Source organism: Liolophura sinensis, chromosome 13, assembly GCF_032854445.1.
Source record: "Liolophura sinensis isolate JHLJ2023 chromosome 13, CUHK_Ljap_v2, whole genome shotgun sequence".
Lineage (NCBI taxonomy): Eukaryota > Metazoa > Mollusca > Polyplacophora > Chitonida > Chitonidae > Liolophura > Liolophura sinensis.
Window position 1 is genome coordinate 10,478,674 of NC_088307.1, and position 21,774 is coordinate 10,500,447.

General features: G+C 39.1%; 2 protein-coding genes across 2 annotated transcripts in view; both read right to left on the reverse strand.

Moving 5' to 3' along the window:
• Positions 1-2,632: 2,632 nt before the first annotated feature.
• LOC135480755 (rhamnosyl O-methyltransferase-like) lies at positions 2,633-7,674 on the reverse strand. The gene is made up of 4 exons (XM_064760677.1): positions 7,117-7,674; positions 6,044-6,358; positions 3,844-4,106; positions 2,633-3,219 (listed from the first exon to the last, which is right to left on the reverse strand). Exons 1-4 carry the CDS (start codon positions 7,276-7,278, stop codon positions 3,174-3,176), a joined length of 786 nt encoding a protein of 261 aa, XP_064616747.1. The 5' UTR covers positions 7,279-7,674; the 3' UTR covers positions 2,633-3,173.
• A 1,552-nt stretch (positions 7,675-9,226) lies between these two features.
• Positions 9,227-21,774, reverse strand: part of LOC135480848 (folylpolyglutamate synthase, mitochondrial-like) — a 29,831-nt gene continuing 17,283 nt past the window's right edge. Inside the window, exons 9-14 of the mRNA XM_064760777.1 lie at positions 20,596-20,693; positions 18,909-18,961; positions 17,434-17,509; positions 15,365-15,406; positions 13,244-13,307; positions 9,227-12,524 (exon numbers count right to left, since the gene is read on the reverse strand). Coding sequence (XP_064616847.1) covers positions 12,091-12,524; positions 13,244-13,307; positions 15,365-15,406; positions 17,434-17,509; positions 18,909-18,961; positions 20,596-20,693 — 767 coding nt within the window. The 3' untranslated portion in view covers positions 9,227-12,090. The remainder of the gene's footprint in view (positions 12,525-13,243; positions 13,308-15,364; positions 15,407-17,433; positions 17,510-18,908; positions 18,962-20,595; positions 20,694-21,774) is intronic.

Below are 21,774 nucleotides of genomic sequence, written 5' to 3' on the forward strand. Positions count from 1 at the left end.
GTTTATGACGTTTATTAGTTTAATGAGACGATTATTCGTAACCTTTTCTCAGTGCTGTTTAAGCTGCTGTACTCTGCATGTATCTATGTGTATCACTATTCGAAATTATCCGAGTTCGTCCACTGATCGGGAGTCCGCACCATGTCATAGGGAACGTTCCGAAGGTCGCGCATATTTTTCCGGGCCTTTTGGTTGAATATTCATGAGGCAAAATGACACGCCTTCTTTTTGTTGCATTCAAATACTCCATTGATATTTCTTTATTTCAGAGTGAGCGATTTAGTTCATGAACGAACTTTAAAACTTCCAAATTTTTGGCGACCATGTCACTTTCTTATTCTTGATCATGTATATTTATATGTTTTGGGTATTGTTTGCTTGAAGAATTGTGTTCACTCATTCACAGTATATTATCGATGTCACAACTCGTTCTTTGCCGGATTTTTCCCCCTCTTTTAGATTTAATTTATTAGATTTGTGTTTGATACTTAAACAACGGCGGTCATTGTTTATGAAAGGAGAAAATCGGTCATTTCGTACTGATTCTAAATGACGTTTAACATCGTTTACAACAACAACAACAACAAAATGTGACTAATGAATGTAGTTCTGCGGTAGATTTTTGACCATGTTGAACAAACTGACTAACTCTTTCTACTCTATGCGCTAAACATGGTTTGGGTGTTAAATTTTCACGTTTAGTACGATTGTACGTGACAATGCATCTGTATGTGTATTTATTGAGGAAATGTAACTGTTTAACGATTAAAACGAATCTGTGACGTCAATGTGCATCAGTATGGGCCGACATAACCGACGTAGATAAAAAATAAACATACTGTACGCCTATCGTGATGTGTGGAGTTTCATCGCCATTTTTTTGTATCCATCATTGTCATTTCATTCCAATTATTTCAACCTAATTAACGGCTCATTTAGAACTGTTGATAACAAGACTGTAGTACTAACGATACCACTATAACTATACTAATATATTTTTGTACTACGCAAAATTTGTAGTATGATATCGATTTGCTTTGTCTGTTAAAAGTGGAACAGGGTTTCATTAACCTGTCGAATTTGAAATGAGATTTGTTTTTCTTGGCATAGTTTGAAGAAGGGTTTTGTTCCCTGTATATCGCCTAAAGTGTATAATTTTAAAACGTAATATGTTTTACCCGCAGCAAGGCTGAGACGGTACACGGTTTGCTTTTGACGTATATTAACTTGTTTGCGTTCGTTGCATACTATAGACGATTTATAGATGTGTGCGCGTGTTTGTTGTGTTGCGAAACATTCCTCACTTTGTAAATAAAAAAATATTCACTAATCCAATGAAGCTTAAGATGGTCGTCAGACTAATAAAATGTATTTTCTGCGTCCATGATTATAGCTTACGTAAACCTTGAATTTGTTGTCAAAGCTAATGTTGGTGTGACTTTTAATGTCAAGGGGATCACGGATTCGAATCCCATTCTAGCTCGCTCCTTGGCAGAACCGCATACTAGGAAACCACATGACGATGCAGGCACCTCTGATATTTTACTGGACAGGAAATTTGTGGATTTCACCACTCTAACCTTCCAGTTTAGTTTGTCCAATCGCTATGATACTGCAGTATTTGTTGCCTCACTAAGCCCGGCAAATGCACTCTGCGTACACATTGTCCGTCGCCCTTCGGGCGGCACTTTTGGACGCTTGCGCAGTCTAGCTTTCTTTTGATGACACTTTCAGCAGTACACTAAAAAAAAAAACCCGTTAATTTTAGCAGAAAGTCTTATCCGAGTCAGGTCAGGTGTCACATTCAACATAATATCCTGTTAGTCTAATAGAATGGTTATGCTGAATTAATAGAATATGTGTGTTATATTTAACAGAATGACCTGCTGCAACATTCTTAGCAGCACACAGACATGAGATTTCTGTTAAAGTTTACAAATCATTATTTTTTTTTTAGTGTACTGTTGAATGAGGAGTGGCCGTCAACGAACACTAGACTCTGCAAGCGTAAACATGCGCGACGTGAGCCCGTTATTGTCATCATCGAAGGCCACGAAGGAAGTTTGTCAAACCACCCATAAACTGGTAGCCTTTGTATAAACATGTGGAAAATTATTCAGTGCTGCGTTAAGCAACAATCACTTGATTAATTAGTTGATGAGAGAACATGATTAGAAATAAACTACTTTAAATCTTGGACTAGAAGAACAGTACCAGATTAAACTGAACATCCTATCATCATGTATTATGTATTTAACTGGGCCAGCTTCATTGACCTCATGGTCAGAGCATCCGCCTCAAATTTGGGAGACTTGGGATCAAACCCAGGTCGGGTCATACTAAAGAGTTTACAAATGGCACTTGTTGCTGCTTCGTTTGGCGCTCAGCGCTAAAAGATCAGAGCAAGGACAATTGGCTGGTTGGCGTGGTGTCAGTATAATGTGACTGATGGGTGAAATATTATGCCTTGCATTTTCGATGTGATTCTTCAGCTTAAAGAAACAAGAAACACACAGTGTATGTACACACATCCAATGACTCCTCGTCGTCATATAACTGAAAACCTGCCATGTAAGTACGACGTAAAACCTGAAGCATACCTGCATTTATTTATTTATTGGATTGAGGTCTTGCTCAAGCAATTTTTCGTTGTGGTAAGAGTTATGGGCGAAGAAAAACAGGGCGTCTGGAGTAAACCACAGACATTCGTATAGTACCTGACAAACCCCTTGTCTAAAATGTTGTAGCCGGAGCAGCAGCAACTGGATTCGAACACCCGACCCCACTGCCCAAGTCCGTGACAATCGCAGCATGGTGTGTCATGATTTGTACCAAACACTGTCATGACTGCAGGTAAATGTTTGCTTCATGAGGAACTTACAGTGAAGTGAAGGCGAGAAGTTTCGCTAACCAAACCAAGCATTGCGATTACCAGTTTCATGCTTTGTTGACGCAAACATGTATGAACAATGGGGAGGGGGAGGAGGAGGGGGTATTTAGAGAGATAAAATAACTATTCCCCTCCCTCCCCCAATTTTTGGGGCATAACTTTCTCCATTTCTCCTAAAAGTAATATTTTCGTTTTACAGTTACTTTTCATGTATCTTTTAAGAAGCTCACGAGACGCCATGTGCAACTTGTGACGTAAAATCATTCCAAGTGGTATCCGCGAGTCACATTTTTCTGAGGAAACCGTTCATATTCCATGTTCCGTTGTACCTAAAACAAAACCAGAAAGCACTGGTCAGTCCGCATTAGTTTAGTCTAAAGTAAACGAAAACAGACGCATAAAACGCATATTGTATGTTGGCCAGGTATTAAGGAAGAATGTCCGAAAAGTATTTTATAAACGTCACTTAACATTTTGCTATTAAAGACAAACGTCAGATCATTACTGCTTGCCAAGTTGCATCATCAGTACAGTGCATACATTTATCTCCCCTGAGGTGTTTCCTTTCAATGATGTCTTTAGCAATAGTTATACCTCCATACACACTAAGAAAACGTTCCGGTAACAGGAGGCTATAAATTGAACAAATCAATAAAAACATTAATTTCTGTATGAAAATGTTTATTATCTCAATATTTGCTAAAATGCCGATGTAAATAAACAAAGAAAACTACGTTATATAAAACTAAAACAATTTTTGTGCACTTGTTTTCATTCTAAAATAATATATTCATGGAAAAGAAAATTAAAAATGACTAAATGAATAAAAATGAAGGTGTTTTTGGAAAATACTTAAATTCATCTATTAATTCAAAGCTTAATGTCCGTCATTCAGATAAATTCAGAAAAAATGAGGGGACGAACTAAGGGAAATAATCCTGTAAAATACATACCCGAACATGTCGTTGTAGCGAGTGTCCACCAGCAGATCGCCCGGATGTTTCTTACAGAACTCCCGTAGGACCTTCATCTTTTCGGGACCCCAATTCGGTTTATGAATGAGTCCACCGTCAGCACTCGATTCGGCGATGGTGTCATGGTGGGTGTCTTCTGCTACGAAGTAGTCACCCGTTACCATGTATTTATAAAAATATTCCAACTGGCCAGCAACGTTCTCGTGCGAATCCTCGATGATCATCCATGGGTGCGGGAGCGACTGTAAGAAAAAAAAAATGGTCTATTAAGCTCAGTATATTCCAGTGCTGACAAGATACTGTCAGAAAAGAAAACTTAAATATCAAACAAATACCAATGAAAAGAGTATGCATTTTTTCGCATGTGCAATCCATAAAAAAATCTAAGGTGTACCTCAAGTTGATAAATTATAAATAAATTCAGCACCAAAACCCGCTGTGGGCGACTCCATTTTATTTAAGAACTAGTCCTGAAGTCTTCTGTGTTAAGTGGATAATTTTTGTCGGAAACCTCCGAAGTGCAGTTCGTACATTTCCGGTAGAAAATGTACGTGACCTGTCAACCGCCGGTACTTCGCGTTGCTTCGGTAACTGGCGCTTGACGATCGGGAAACCGGAATCTTGGATGTATTTTCCGAGTTTACACGAACAAGCTGGCAGTTTTAACGACTCTCACTGGCTAAGAGGCAACACTCCCCCAGCATATATTACAGGGTGTTAAAGACAGAAGACGCGATTGATTCAGCGATTTATGCCAGCTTTGCCGTTTTCAGGCTTTACGTTTATGGCGAAGAAAAATCGCAAAATTATGCAGCATGCACCACCAGATAGAAAACAAAAAATGTGCTATTTTCTGCCTATAGTGCCATGTTTTAAAATCTTCTTCTAGTCTGATATGTAGTTCAGGATGTTGCCTATTGAATAAAATTACACAAAATCCTCTCAGCCTTCTTACTGTGGTGTAAAAAAAAGCCTTAAGTTACGATTTTCTTCAAGCCCCAGTGGTAAGTCAGGAAATTAATCAGAACCTAATGTGTTGACGTCAGCGGTGATAGCTGACAAACTAGCGTGCTTTGGGGGAGGGGGATATAGGCACCTGGTTCCGCATTCCCAATATGTTCAGCGATGACGTCATTTCCGAATATTTCCGAAAATTGACGAAAAAGGTGCATAAATAGAGCGGTTATTGATAAAATGTGCCTGAAAACTGGGGAAAAAATATTCTCATTTCTTTTTGACTGAATTTGATTCATTTTTTTTTTAAATTATGCAACTTTTGTTGACATTAATTTACCAATCACTTGTTTCGCCGTGCTCCGGAGGCACAAATGACTCCCATTTTCTCCAATAACTTCGTAAGTGAACAAAAGATCAGCTGCTCAATTTTTATCCGTTTTTCGTATACTCTGAACAACTTCTCGTGAAACATTTTCCAGGTGCCAATAAATATATATGTAATTAAAAATAGTTGCCTAATATTTCTGACAGTAAACATTTTTGTTGAAATTAAGTTAACAAACAGTAATCTGGCTACGTTCTTGTATAGGCTCGCAAACGAACCTGCTTTCCTTCACTAACTTCTTATGTTCATAATAGTTCTACACTTCAATTTTCTACGTTTGGTTCGTCCACTCTGAATAACTTTTTGTGAATTTTTTTTCTGGTAAATGTAAATAAAAACTAATTGCTTAACATTTTTGACAGGTCACGTGGTACAGTAGGAGCTTTTTTAACCTTCAGCGATAAAAGAGTGCGAACTTGAAACTTCTCTATTGCCTTGACACGAGACGCTTTGACTCAGTTCAACAGCAAGTCGTGGACACCGCTTAGCCTTTCTGAAATGCCGGCGAGCAGCTGCTGTACAGTAAGTTTTATCCCTTGTGTCAAGTGGTTTGAATAACGGCAACTTAGGAACTTCCTTCATACGCAAATTTGGATACTTTTGTAATTCATCCCTCTATGAAACTCACCTTGCGTCTTTCCGACAGGCATCATTGTTGCTAAAAAAAATGACTGCTTTTCTTTACATGGCCACGTCCTAATTTCATAAATTATATAAATAGTTCGTTGAAAGTCGTTTTGGAAAATGGTCTTGCGATTATCGATCTGGAACACCTATTATGGTTAACGATTGGCATACGAATGTCTGATGCGACGCCTAGGTTTAACCCAGTCTTACCTCAAGCAGGCTCTCCGGGAATACCTCGTCAATTTTGTAAATGTCTCCTTGGATGAAGGTGATGATGTCATTTTGTTTTACCTTTGGGTCAAGGTTAGACAAGTCTATATCGGACGAGATTACGCGAGACTTCAACCCGAACGTGGTCACGTGATCTGCCAGCCACAATGCCGAGCCTCCCCGGAAGGCCCCGATTTCTATAATGGTGGCGGGTTTTAGCTCCCATAGCATGGACTGATATATCGTGATGGATAACGGGTCCTTCCACATTATAATGCCTTGCCACTCTGTCAGACATTTTCCTTTCTTTATAGCCTGGAATTATGAAACGGAAACTGTTTTTGTTTTAAATTTATTTATTTATTTATTCGATGTTTTGCGAGGTACTCAAGGATATTTCACTTATACGACGGTAACCAGCATTATGCTGGAAGGAAATCGTTAACTGGTTTCATCATGAACATATCCGGGCCCTGCGTGGCCTCGTGGTTAGTGTTCTAGAACAGCGCTCAGGAGCCTGTCACCTATGTGGTCGCTGTAAGTTCAAGTCCAGCTCATGCTGGCTCCTCTTCGGACCCTACTGGTGGGAGACGCGGGTCATTGTCCTGCACCAGCACGCTAACCCCTAGGCCACGGAGCACCAAATACAAGTATTATATTCATTTATTTGGTTGGCTTTTTAGGCCATACACAAGAATATTTGTCTTAGACGACGATGGCCAGCTTTATAAAGTGGAGAAACCTGGCAACGCTCGAGGGAAATAAACGACCTTCCGCCGGTTTTTGCCAGCTCTTCCCACGTATGACCGGAGAGGAAGCCAGCATTAGTTGGGCTTGAACCGAGAGGCTCCCCAATCACTGGGGCGGCACTGGCGGGCTAACATCCCATACAAGTACTACGATAAGACCACAACATAACTTTAATACAAACAGCCGCGGTAAAGGATGCTGTAGATCATTTTACACTGCACGTAGATTTACAGTGATGGGAACAATATATAAACGCAGCACGTTGTGTTAAGGCATGTACGCAAAGAAAGACGTCTTGTGAATCAGCTTGCACTGCTACTCACCTGAAATGCCTCTCCTGTAATGGCGGACTTGTCTTCCCGTGTTTCCATCCGTACATAACGGGACCTGTCATCGGGCACTTCATTTTTCAGTTTATCTCGTGCATCCTTGAAACTATCGTAGAATGACGATGCTGAATTTGACTTATTAGCCTCTTGCTCCATTCTCGTAACGTTAGCTGTGGTGGATTGTCGTATATGATAGCCTGCAGAAAGCAAATCGTGGTGAAAATGGCCTATTAATCTCAATCAGTTGAGCTCGTTCTAACAGGCCCAGTTACGCTTTGACCTACAAAAAAAACCACCTTGTCATAACAGCCTTAAAAGGACGGAAGCCTGTTGATGTTACAGTTAAAAAAATATATATGCGTAAAATTTTACAATGGTTTTTGTTTTGATTAAATCAACAGGATGAATGTGGGAAGTCAGTCTAGTGGGAATAACTTGGTATTGAAAAGTCCACACATTCAGTTCATCATATACATGCGTTATCAGAGCAAACTACTACATGTACAATTGCACAAAAGCTGCACTGTGTCTTTACGTGGAAAGCATTATTCGATAATTACCATGCAAACAATATGGAGTAGGCTACATGTATATGGTAATGCGCGATTCGTCCTGGCCTTTATATGACAATTCACGCCCAAAACGTGTGCCTGGTGCATGTACGTGTTCACAGCATACGTTTACAAAATGACCGGCGAAGGCGAGTTAAGTTTGTACAATGTAGAGGATCGAGTAAGAAAATTCTAAGAAAAATTAAGTTGGTCTGCATGCTGCATGGTCTGTTGATCATTTGGTTGTGCATGGGGAACACATCAGTTTCATGCATGATTTAAGGGCTGCGGTTGAACCATGCATCGTGCGTGATTTTATCTCTCAGTTCTCTCTAACCTATAACACGAGCTCCATGGTAGTAGGCCTATATAGAGTGCCAGATAGCAGTGTGAGTGAAAACTTGGTGCAAAGTACGACGTGAAACTCCCAGCATATATACATATACGTAGTGGTACACGTGTAAATCCGCCTGCATGTATGTGGGCATACACGTTGCCCTACAAAAAAAACAAACCATGTATACATTTATCGATAAAGTATCCTATTTGAAGATTTAAAAAGTATATTTTTGTGATGTTGCATCACCGAGACATCACAGTTCAAAATAAGCAAAACAAGCACATTGAGAAAATCAAAAACGCTAGCCGCCATGTTATCAATTTCCATCAGAGACGCGAGTTATTTCTAAAACTGAATTATCCGTTTCCGCTTTTGTTATGATTTTTGTACGGTGGGTATCTTGGGCCACCTCTTGGTATATATAGTCTTTGCATAATCATGTTAATAATGTAAATATGTAGTTTTCATCAAAAAATAGGCATTTAATATGAATTATAATAATATTTATGAATGTTTTAATAATAATATGATCAATATCTAGGTTGAACATATTTGTTAGCTGAAAGGATCAAATTCTGGTGCAAATATAGCTATTAAACATGTGTTACATATAAACATGTGCTCTTTTATAACATTATTTAACAAAGACAATAAGTTGTGGTCCAAAATACCCACAATACAAAAATATTTCCAAATACCCTTTTCTCTTGAGAGCAACAATCGAAAAAATATAAAAGACCATACATGCAAAAAAGTTTTCATGCTCTTTCATTTGATTTTGGGGTCATGGTTTATGTTTTCTTCTCCTTTGACTCCAGGAGTACGCCATTCAGTTTAGATTATTTTCAGTTATATTTTGCTCTATAAAAGCAAAAGGAAAAAATATTGAAGATCACTTTTACAACTAACATTTCGCACTCTTTCATCTAAACTTTATGTAATTCTTGTTTTTACGCGATACTTTTTTCAATATTGGGAATTCAGTTGATGTGTGCTATACACGGAGTCAGAATACGTCTCTTTGTAAAGATGGGATTGTCAGCTTTATTCCCGTTTCCTTCACAGTAAACAAAGACGCAAGAAGAACACTGGAGATCTACCATTTCGCATGTTTGCAAGATATTTATTCAAGCATGTGAATAAATTGCACTGAAAGCTGCTTTTCCTATGCTAAAAAGACTAAGCAAATATATTAAGCATACAGCTCAACCCCATCAAAAGAATAGTAAAAAGTAACTTACATATTGATTTAATCAATGTAAATAATCATTTCTTTGTGGCTTGACCATCTCTTGGGATATTTTATCCGGGTCTGAGTACGACCTGACGGAAGTTGGGTATTTCCAGCACGACTTATTACACAGAATACGAGTTGTTCATATTGCGTCGAAATGACGTTTTTTTTTAAACGACTGATATTCAATGCTTAATGACACTTTACAAAATGACATAAAATTTGTTTTCTTCCTCTACAGAGAGACATATAAGGCCGAGTGGTCAGTGTGCCAGCTCGGGACAATGACTCATGCAGGAACGTCTTACCATTACATGTGGCCGCTATGAGTTCAAGTCTACATCTGGCAGACGCTAGCTTCCTTTTCGGTATTGCGTGGAAAGGTCTGTCAGCCGTGATATAAATGACATCTTGAGTACGACGTACAACACCAATCAAATAAATAACTACATATTCTTCTTGAATATATCTTCCGTCCACACAATTTCAGCCCTTCCACTCCCTGAAGCCCTTACAACACTTGGGAAACCTGAGGCTGGAAGGGACAGAAAATCTTCGTGAAGACTTTGGAATTCTGCAAAATGGAATCGGGCTAGAATGATATTTCTTTATACTCTATGTTGTTGTTGAAGTTAAACCTGCCATAAGTTGCTGCTGCACCGTAAAATGGGTTCCAATCGTAAGGCCGGGCAATGTTGCAAAACGTTCACGTTTAGTGCAGGCCGGAAACTACGTCGACATAGTGCAGTGCTGCCTCACTGGAATGCCATGTCGTAGCCACCAACTACGACGCTCACCAAGTTATACCGGACTGTACAAAAGCATACAGATTGTCGGGTCTTAATCTTGTATTTTATACAGTGTTCCAAACGCGTATTATTTGGTGTGAACCAAACTAAAGGAGGTGTGTTCCTCAATAAATAAAATGCCACAAGAAGCGTGTTCAGGAAAGACAGCTGAATTTCAACCAACTTTTGCCACCTGACTTTTTTTATTTTTTATATTTATTATTTCTGATAATTTCTCGAAGGACATAAATTATACATTATTCGGCAGTATTCTTTTTTTAATCACGTTAACGATCTTTCCTGTACAGATAACTTTCGACTGAATCTTCGAGATTTACATGGAATTTGTGGAACAATCCCTTAGTGTTCCAACGTATTTCATTTTGCAAACTGTTACATTAACCTATCTGAAAACCAACTAATTTCTGCTTGTGGTGTTCACACAGCAAGACACTGTCCACACAAAACTGGTTAAAAGGATCGAAAAACACAGCGCAACGCACTAGATACACATCGGTAATGAGCAAAGTTGCAAGGGGAACATGGCGGCTCAGGCTAATCAACCTTGGAAACTAGTTCAAGGTCAATGATAAAGAAGCATAGTGCTTTTCTGCACGCCTAGGTACAAATTTTAATAAACTTGCTTCAAGACTTCAGAGGGACATTTTGTTTACAAGCTTGTCGCTAAACATAACTTATGTAAATGCAACGACCTTGGAAAAAAAAACAACTGACAAAGGTCACTAGAATAAATAGGATTTTTTCAATGGCTAATTGTACAATTGGTACGTGTTAGGTCAAACTGACTACAAGTGTTAAAGAGAAATCGTCTTTTCTACGAAAACTGTACCATTTTAGGCCGTGTTGTAAAAACTAGGCAGAATTTACTGTGTAGAGACAGTCGACGGTTCCACAGTTAAGCAGAGTTCTGAAATCTATGCTACGTTCACAGCAGGGGCACAATACCTCTCTGTTCAGTATCGTTTACAGTGTCATATGATTTATACCATATCAAAGATTGAGAGACAAATGATCAGGAAAAGAGGCCATTATAAAGGTACGTGTTTAATTCCGCTTAGCCCGGGGTTAGGGTCAGTATATTCATCGTGATGAATTGAATCGCCCGATGTATCAACAGTTGCATTCAAAGTGCAGCTGATACACTTTGTTACCGACAACTTCTATTCTAGCATGATACATGATTTGAATACTGATTTCACTCAATCGCATAGAGACAAAATGATTTTGTTATCTGATTTGCTGGATTCTGAGGATTCTTAAGATCATAGAGAAGTGTTTTAAGGTTTGTTTGGAAGGTAGGATGACCTGGTAGAAATGTAAGTTTCTAAACAAAAAGTAATATTTTTATGACTTAATTGTTGTACGATTAAATTATACTGACGAGTTATAAGCATTTAAGAACTCTTCTGTCTAGCGAGGTACGTTTTGCCTTGTTAACTGCTCGATACAAGTCTTTCTCATTGCAAACCATTCAGTGCGCCTGCGATAATTTTTTGCGCACGCAAAGTGATTTTTCCCTCCAATTAATCTGTTTGAAACAGTAGAATGTCATGCATTGGAGGCTTGTTCCGTGTGTTGATTTAAAAAAGAGTTAACGGGGGGTCTCTGTGGCTGAGAGGGTTAGCACGTCAGCACATCGCCATTACATAGGAGCCTCTCACCAATGCGGTCACTGTGAGTTCAAGTCTAGCTCATGCTGGTTTCCTCTCCAACCGTGCGTGGGAAGGTCTGCCAGCGGCATGCAGATAGCCGTGGGTTTCCCCTTGGCTCTGCTTGGTTTGCTCTCACCATAATGCTGGCTGCCGTCGTGTAAGTGAAATATTCTTGAGTACGGCGTAAAACACCGATCAAATGAATAAATAAATAAGTATATATGTTTAACTATAGCTGCTATTCTCTGAGGTCAATGCAATATTTTGTCTACATATTGTAATACACGTGTAATCTGTTTAGGCAAAATTTTTGACAGATACAACACACACATATATATATTTTTTTTTACTACAAGGAGCTAGTAAGCCCTATGTTGCCTTACTAGGAGGCGGGGCTATTCACTGATTCAATCAGTTTCAATACTCCGCCCACTAAATGTATACTCCCAGTCACAAGGATCTGAATGTGACTGGCTTTCTGGAGGTAACCTGGAATGATGAGTGTGGCCTGTCGTCTTGGCAACGCTGGGTCCCGCCCCTGAGTGGTCCACTGAAGGGCCTCAGACAGGCATGTTATCACAGACGAAGGTATATTGTCGGAGTTTTGGGTCTCCTGTGAGTTGGGCGCAGTATCAAGGGTTTCCAGCTCCACAGGGACAACAGGAAGTTGACCCAAGTCCTCGATAAACTGGAGCTGTTGTTGGCTGTTGGCAGAGGTTTGATGATGTAGTTTTGTTGGTCTTTCGTCCCATATTTCTTTCATGTAGCAACAACGGTTCAGTTGATTCTCCTGAGTGACAGAAGTTTTGGTTAAATCTGCAAATAAAAAAAAAATGGCTATGATCATGTCCATAAAATAGAAATGACAGAGTTGAAAGAAAAGCTCTTTGCTTCAAATCAAATGCTGGTTGTCAAGAAAATTTCACTTCTTTTCATTGCTTGCTTGAGGTTTAATATTGATTTTATGGTCACATCACAATAGTACTCCCTGGCAGCTGATTGATCATAACGCAATCCCTTGTAGTGCTGGCTCACTGGAATGCCATGTCAAAGATATGAGACACGACATCCCACCCAGTCACATTATATGGACACCAAACAAACCTGTACTTGGTCTTTCCGGTGACAAGCCTTCCTGAATTTGAGCCAGAAGTGAAGAAGATTAGTACAAAGATTGCCAAGTTTCATGGTCTTGTGTCACTTGTGACTTGTGTCACCCAGGCTGCTGACATCTGAGAACCTAGTGGACAATACACTTTGACCAAGTCCATTCATTTCTGTGCCCAGCCAAGTTCTGTATTTGCATTAAAATCTTTTGACATCAAAGAGTCCCAAGCCCACTTGTATGAAACATCGTAAATCAGATATCTTGTAACGTGGTGGTGCAGAATATAGCGGTACAAGGTGATGTTATTTATGACAGGAGTTATGAAAAAATGGTCTACAAATTTTTTGAAAGTGGCTTCTGTCGCCAGAGGCAGGCTCTAAAAAGTATATTTAATGAGGACAAACTCTACTGAGGGCATGTGGCTCACCTGGTGTGGAGATGTCCTTGTACAGAGAATTTGGAGAGAACACCACGTGATCGAAGGCACAGCTCTGCAAAATACGGTTCCAAATATTAAAGGTACATTCATCTGTTTGGTGTCTTAACCGGTACGTGTAATCAATCAGGTTTTTCACCTCTATAACGAATCATTTTATTCATAGGGAGGGAACACAAGTGAAAACAGATCAAATGACTACCCTTATTCAGGCATACACAGATGTACCTTTGTCAGGTGCATTTTATTTGTACCTTTCAAAGACACCTATACCTTTGCCAGGTGCATTTTATATGTACCTCTGCAGGGCACATATACCTTTGCTGGGTGCATTTTATTTGTACCTTTGCAAGACAGATATACCTTTGTGAGGTGCATTGTATTTGTACCTTTGCCACATTGTATTGGCACCTTTGCCAGTTATACCACTACGAGGTTCATTGTATTAGTACCTTTGCGAGGTGCACTGTACTTGTACCTTTGCCAAGTGCATTGTATTTGTACCTTTGCCAAGTGCATTTACTTTTGCCAAGTGAATTGTATTAGTAAAAAGTAATGATTTGGTTCAATGGATACAGAATTGCTGCTCACAGGCATACCTGCATATATATTGTGTATTGTTCTTATTATAACATAACCAAATATTTTAGTACAACACTTTTAAAATAATAACCTACATGTGAGTGTTAAAACTCATTGCAATTGTTAGTTCATATATGCATTGCATTCATCACTTTAAAATCACGCCAAAGGAACATCACACTGGGATCATTAATAGCCACCATCAAGAGCACCATTTTATTTTTTTGGGGATAAAAAATGAGTAACAGACTTTGTGTTATTCAGCACAAGTAAATTTAAAAAAAAAAATTGCAGGGAAATCAATATTTTCAGATAGGGAGACGCCAATTTTATTGTCTTTTTAGGGGAAAAAATGGAGTAGAAATAAACTTGGAAATCCACTTTTCATTTTGTTCCATCTTAATGTTTTTATGATTTTGGGCTTTCTGATAAATAGAAATGTCTTAACAGGAAAAATTGCTTGGATAATTCACATTTTTCAAAATATGAGGATTTTCGAGTTTTATTTTTATACCTTGTGACGACATTTCTAAAAACGAAGTATAATTCTACCTGTAAAGCAATAATTTTAAAAAAACTGGTGTGGTTTAAATACTGTTTTCTTGTGACAACACATTAGTGCTCGTGTTACCTGATTCAATCAAAGTGAAAAAGATATTTATCATTCTCTTTTGGAGGAAGCTTTAACAGAACTACCCTAATTCTCCAACTTTTTCAACCGCCTCTGCAACTAAAATTTTGAACCATTTTGAGAGAGCCATGACATGTAGAGAAATAATTTGCACAATTTTAGGAAGCTTGCATCTTTAATGAAACAAACAAATCATTTCTAGTGTCATTTTCTTAATAACTGTATGCATAAATTACACTGAAAAAAAGTTCTTCAGTGATGGAAAACGTTGACGATTTACAGTCCTTCACTTTTTCATGTGATGAGCCAAGAAGTGTTGATTCTGTATCCTTGTATGTCACATATATGTCGAGCATGAGCTAAAAAGAATTTTAATTCTCACACAATTTCTTCTTCTTGTATTAATGTACTTGTAATATCCCGTTCCAGATATACTGGATGGAATATGTGAACTTCTGTTCTTCAGGAACGTTAAAGAGACGCACCAGAGATTACAAAAAAAAAAAGAACTCTATAACTGTCAGCTTAATTTCAATTGAATTTTTGCCATTATTTTAGAAATAAGATATCAGCTGTGTGTGTCTATCACAAATATCAGCCTCGTCTGTGCCTGTGTTACTGTTCTCAATGGTTAATAAAAATTGTGAAATTCACAACCCTGATCGGATTATAGAATCATTTAATGAGCCTGATATTTTCTGGAAGAACAATAATTTGAGCTATTCTTGGTAAATAAAGAAAATTTGATCTCATCAGCAAACATCAGTTTTTTTTTTCACTCTGGTATAGCCTCTTTAAAACGGCTAACTTTTCCACTAGTGACATAGCATATTGGTGGAAGTACTTCATGTAAGGCTTCACGTTGTAACAGTATAACGACTTAGTGGACCAGAACTTACTTGAGATTTATTTGATGACAAAGTGTAGTTAGACAGGATACTCTGGTGAAATGAAAGTGAAAGCAGGCAATAAGCAAATCACAATGCAGCACACCATCGAGGAAAACATAAAAAAAAAAAAAAAGAACTGATGCAAGAGAACACATGCACCAACATCATCTACATATATGCAAGGTTATTTGGGATGCAAAGCAGTGTTTAATTTATTGCAGATTAAAGGTTTATTATTTTAATTTATCTGAAGCCTGGTTAATTAGATATCAACTTAAAGAAAGACAGAAAAATTAAGTTACGGTAAATTTTTGTTTAGGGACTTGCAAAGTGTATCCCAGGATTCACTGCATAGATTGTGGTTGTTACTGACTGAGCGCAGCGGGAGAGCATCGGCGGTGGTGATCAGGGGATTATACAGTATGGACAGTCCCCAATATAATAAACACACTCACCCTTAACTGAGCCCTCAGTCTGCTCCTGCCACCAACAGTTTATGTTTTTCTCACTTTAAATCATAATGAAGTCAGTACTTAAAGGTTTACTTTACAAACCCTTATCGTGAAGTAAATATGATCAGCATTTTATGACGAAAGGGAATTCGAGAGAAAACTCCTGGAGATTGATGAGCGTGAGCATGACCACCCAGTACCTTTGCACATGTGGACTGGCATGTCAAATATCTGTTTACATACATGCAGAGCTCTTCATGCACAAAGCTATTATGGAACTTAGCACCCTGCAAATCCTGAATGGCCAATTACAAGCAGATGATCGCTCAAACTGCATTTAAAGCAACAACTCACAAGTACAGGACTTGAAATCTCCACATGTCTGTTATACTGTTGATGGTGTGACTTTTGCCGATAAAAGGCAAAGAAATAATCTAAACTGTCGCTGGCGAGACCTGAGCACATCTGCATACTGGTAATCATAAAACGTGCACTGTACTTTGATATATAGCCATTCAGTGCTGCGCAAACTTCTAATATGTCAACAACACAGACAAATCCTGTCTGACTTCCGAGATATGCCAGATTTACACACAGTGCTACTGAAAAGCGGTAAAAGGTTACAGTGGTAGTTTTCGGAAACTGTGTTTTCTGTCTTTAATGGAGGGTTCCTGATTTCAAAACGCAGAAAGTTAACTCTTCCGCAATAGAAGGACAGTTCCGAAACAAAACGTGCATGTAGAAAGTCAGAGCTGCCAAGTGCCATACAGGGCAATGCAAAGGGCAAGAGACTGATCACTCTCTTCTGTCATCTTACCGGCAACTCAGATTGTGCGAAAGTTAACAGTAACTCACATGTCAAACTTGAGGTCCTTTACTGTAGCATGGAAATGCTGAGGCATTCCCTATACAAGACCTATGCATACGTTGTACATGTACTCTGTTCATCAAAGTAACATAAGCATTATGTCATCTTTTACAGAAAAAAATCTTATTTGTCCACCCATAAGGATGTCCTGTCGCCAGGACGTTCGTTAGTAGCCATCAAATCACTCTGTGAAATCACACAACTGACATACATGACAGCTTGTCCTTGTCTGAGCTTAAATTCAAGAAAATCAGTGTTTTCAGTGTATTGGGATCAACTATAGGACTTATAGGATTCATCGACAACATGTGTGCTGTACCATGGCAAATGTCCTATATTAGGACAACATTGGGATTAACTATAGGACTTATAGGATTCATCGACAATATGTGTGCAGTACCATGGCAAATGTCCTATATTAGGACAACATTGGGATCAACTATAGGACTTATAGGATTCATCGACAATATGTGTGCTGTACCCTAACAAATGTCCTATATTAGGACAATATGGGGATCAACTATGGGACTCATAGGGCTGCATATTAAACCTTCATTTTTTAAATGAGTCGGTGAAGTCAGTCATGCCAACATAAGTCTAGCTAAAACAGTATACAGGGTTCATAAAAACAACAAAACATGAAATGGATATTCCTATGAAACTGAAACATACATGTAGCAGCTGTTTATCAAAACTATTCTGTTTGTTGAATATCACTAGAAACCATGCAATGGTCACATATCACATGATGAACAAACCTTTAGCTGGGTAAGTCTAGCACTGATATCTCTGTCACCAGTCATGTTGAACAGCAAGATTTTCACAACCTTTCCACTGAAATAAGAGGAGAAAGACAGTCTTCAGTAACCGTGTTAATGTTCAAACATGTGACATGTCTGACAAACATATGACGTGCCTGAAGAACATGTGACATGTCTGACAAACATGACATTTGAAAAACATGATATGCTTGATGAACAGATGACGTGCCTGATGAACGTATGACGTGCCTGATGAACATGACATAGTTGGCCATCAAACAAATGGCACGTCTGACAAACATATGCCTTATAAATATAGACACGCCTGACACGTGTGACACACCTGACACGTAGGTGACATGCCTGACATGTAGGTGACACGCCTGACACGTATGTGGCACGCCTGACACATGTGACATGCCTGACACGTGGGTGATACGCCTGACATGTATGTGACACCCCTGACACATACGTGACTCGCTTGACACGTGTGTGACACGCCTGACACGTATGTGGCACACCTGACACATGTGACATGCCTAACACATATGTGACACGCCTAACATGTATGTGACATGCCTGACACATGTGACACACCTGACATGTGGATGACACACCTGCATGTCTAACACGTATGTGACACGCATGATACGTACAACACGTGGGTGACACGCCTGACATGTATCTGACACCCCTGACACATATGTGATTCGCCTGGACACGTGTGTGACACGCCTGACACACATATGACACGCCTGACACATGTCTCACATCTGACAAGCGTATGGCATTCCTGATACATGTGACACCCCTAACACATGACATGTCTGACACGTATGTGACTCGCCTGACACGTATATGACACATGTTACATATGTGACACGCCTGACACGCGGGTGACACGCCTGACATGTATGTGACACATGTCCCATGTCTGACAAGTGTATGGCATTCCTGATACATGTGACACCCCTAACACATGACATGTCTGACATGTATGTGACTCGCCTGACACGTATATGACACATGTTACATATGTGACACGCCTGACACGCGGGTGACACACCTGACATGTATGTGACACATGTCCCATGTCTGACAAGCATATGGCATTCCTGATACATGTGACACCCCTAACACATGACATGTCTGACACGTATGTGACTCGCCTGACACGTATATGACACATGTTACATATGTGACACGCCTGACACGCGGGTGACACGCCTGACATGTATGTGACACATGTCCCATGTCTGACAAGCGGATGGCATTCCGGACACATGTGACACCCCTGACACATGACATGTCTGACACGTATGTGACTCGTCTGACACGTATGTGACACGCCTGACACGTATGTGACACCTGATACATATGTGACACGCCTGACACATGTGACATGCCTGACAAATGTGCCATGTCTGAAAAGCATATGGCATTCCTGACAAACTTCTGATTATGGAGCTTACGTTATATGACGGGCCTCACTGGACGCCACCTCTTGAAACCAATGTATACATTGCTGAAACGAGGAAGGAAAACATCAAGTCTCATTTTGTGTCTCAAGTTAAATGTTTGTCATCATGAAATCAGGGTCACATGTATTTTTTCAATTCAATTTTTGTGAAATTGACGTGTACAATTAAATATGTATCTAAATCTCTAACTGAAGATGTTTTTTGATGATGATTTCGGTGTTTCTTTTTGATTTCTCCTTTAAAGGGATATAGAATCGTTTCGGATTGGCTGGTGTTAGAGACAGGCAAGTCTAGGAAATGTCTTGTTGATTCTGATTGGCTGTGTTAGAGACAGGCAAGTCTAGGAAATGTCTAGTCGATTCTGATTGGCTGGTGTTAGAGACAGGCAAGTCTAGGAAATGTCTAGTCGATTCTGATTGGCTGGGGTTAGAGACAGGCAAGTCTAGGAAATGTCTCGTCGATTCTGATTGGCTGTGTTAGAGACAGGCAAGTCTAGGATGTACCTAACCTAAGCTGAATTTTAAGTATGGCAGATTTATTCAAACGAGACCATAGCTGCACAGTTTAACCTACGCAGCCCTATCTCCACTCTCAGCCAATCAGCATCGATTCTGTTTCCCTATGCAACAATGGTTTCAGTGATCTGACAATATACTGATAGTGCAAGCTGTGGGATGATATAGCTCGAGAGAAGTGCTTTTCAACGAGTGCAAATATCATACTGACCAATGTATTGACCAATGAAAACCAAGAATCACTTAATAATATATAATAATGGGGTTTGCAGTCCGCATATAAGGGGAAGTAACTTTTGTTACATAGCAGTGCCTTCAGTCTACCAGCCAAGCTAATGCCAGATATGCCTCTCCCTCATGACTTGTTATGTTATTGAAGTTAATGGTATTTTTATTCATGTGCTTGTAGGCGGACATGACTGCTCTACTGTGAGTTGTCAAGATTGCTTCCCTTTGCAGAGGGTAAGTGAACTCCAACGGATTTGTCTGTCTTGCACTACCTTGACAGTCATCTTTCATCAGGTTCATCTATATTTTATGTTGGGTCCTCTGTGGCCGAGGTGGTTAGCAAGCCAGCACGGCCCAATGACCCAAGAGCCTCCCACCAATGCGGTCGTTGTGAGTTCAAGTTGGTGGGTTTCCCATGGTTTCCCCCCATAATGCTGTCCTCCGTCTTATAAATGAAATATACTCAAGAATATTTCACTTATACGATGGCGGCCAGCATTATGGTGGAAGCAAACCCAGCAGAGCCCGGGGGAAACCCATCACCATCTGCAGGTTGCTGGCAGACCTTCCCACTTACGGTCGGAGAGGAAGCCAGCATTAGCTAGACTTCAACTCACAACAACCGCGTTGGTGAGAGGCTCCTGAGTCATTACACTGCACTAGTGTGCTAACCAACTGAGCCACGGAGGCCCCTATAATAAAGATTAGTTTTATTATGGACTGTATAATAAAGATTAGTTTTATTATGGACTGTATAATAAAGATCAGTTTTGTAACAAACTGTGTATTAAAGATTAGTTTTGTAACAAACTCTGAAATAAAGATCATTTTTGTAACAAACTGTGTAATAAAGATTGGTTTTGTAACAAACTGTGTAATAAAGATTAGTTTTGTAACAAACTGTATAACACAGCATTATTATCATACATTGGTACCTCTAAGCTTTCCTTTGTGTGCGCTCCATCGATGTAATAGGTTACCTCCGGTTTAGTCAGTATCTGGTTACGCCCTCTCCATGAACATGTCTGTAACCCTGTGAACAAACCCCCCAAGCCAAAAGCACAAACTTATTAATTGGCATAACTTGGAAAAGAGACCTACTGTAAATCATCAACCTTTTCAAGCAGTAAAGCACATTTTTCAATTTAACTTGGAAAAGAGGCCTACTGTAAATCATCAACCTTTTCAAGCAGTAAAGCACATTTTTCAATTTAACTTGGAAAAGAGGCCTACTGTAAATCATCAACCTTTTCAACCAGTAAAGCACATTTTTCAACTTAACTTGGAAAACAGACCTACTGTAAATCATCAACCTTTTCAACCAGTAAAGCACATTTTTCAATTTAACTTGGAAAAGAGACCTACTGTAAATCATCAACCTTTTCAACCAGTAAAGCACATTTTTCAATTTAACTTGGAAAAGAGGCCTACTGTAAATCATCAACATTTTCAACCACTAAAGCACATTCTTCAATTTAACTTGGAAAAGAGGCCTACTGTAAATCATCAACATTTTCAACCACTAAAGCACATTTTTCAACTCAAATTGGAAAAGAGGCCTACTGTAAATCATCAACCTTTTCAACCAGTAAAGCACATTTTTCAATTTAACTTGGAAAAGAGACCTACTGTAAATCATCAACCTTTTCAACCACTAAAGCACATTTTTCAATTTAACTTGGAAAAGAGACCTACTGTAAATCATCAACCTTTTCAACCAGTAAAGCACATTTTTCAATTTAACTTGGGAAAAAGACCTACTGTAAATCTTCAACATTTTCAACCAGTAAAGCACATTTTTCAATTTAACTTGGAAAAGAGACCTACTGTAAATCTTCAACATTTTCAACCACTAAAGCACATTTTTCAATTTAACTTGGAAAAGAGACCTACTGTAAATCATCAACCTTTTTAACCAGTAAAGCACATTTTTCAATTTAACTTGGGAAAAAGACCTACTGTAAATCATCAACCTTTTCAACCACTAAAGCACATTTTTCAATGGAATTCATGCATACAATTATTATAAAAATGAAGCTAACAATGATGAGTTTGTGTCATTAACGATAGAAGCTTTATAAAACTGTACAAATTATTTTTCTCTGACACTCCAA

What these genes read in the sequence shown, in the direction of transcription:
- LOC135480755 (XM_064760677.1), bottom strand. Translation starts at nt 7,278, where the DNA reads ATGGAGCAAGAGGCTAATAAGTCAAATTCAGCATCGTCATTCTACGAT. An exon ending in TCCCGGAGAGCCTGCTTGAG is followed by an intron (nt 4,107 to 6,043) that starts GTAAGACTGGGT and finishes TTTTTCTTACAG; the next exon opens with TCGCTCCCGCACCCATGGAT. An exon ending in CGCTACAACGACATGTTCGG is followed by an intron (nt 3,220 to 3,843) that starts GTATGTATTTTA and finishes GTTTTGTTTTAG; the next exon opens with GTACAACGGAACATGGAATA.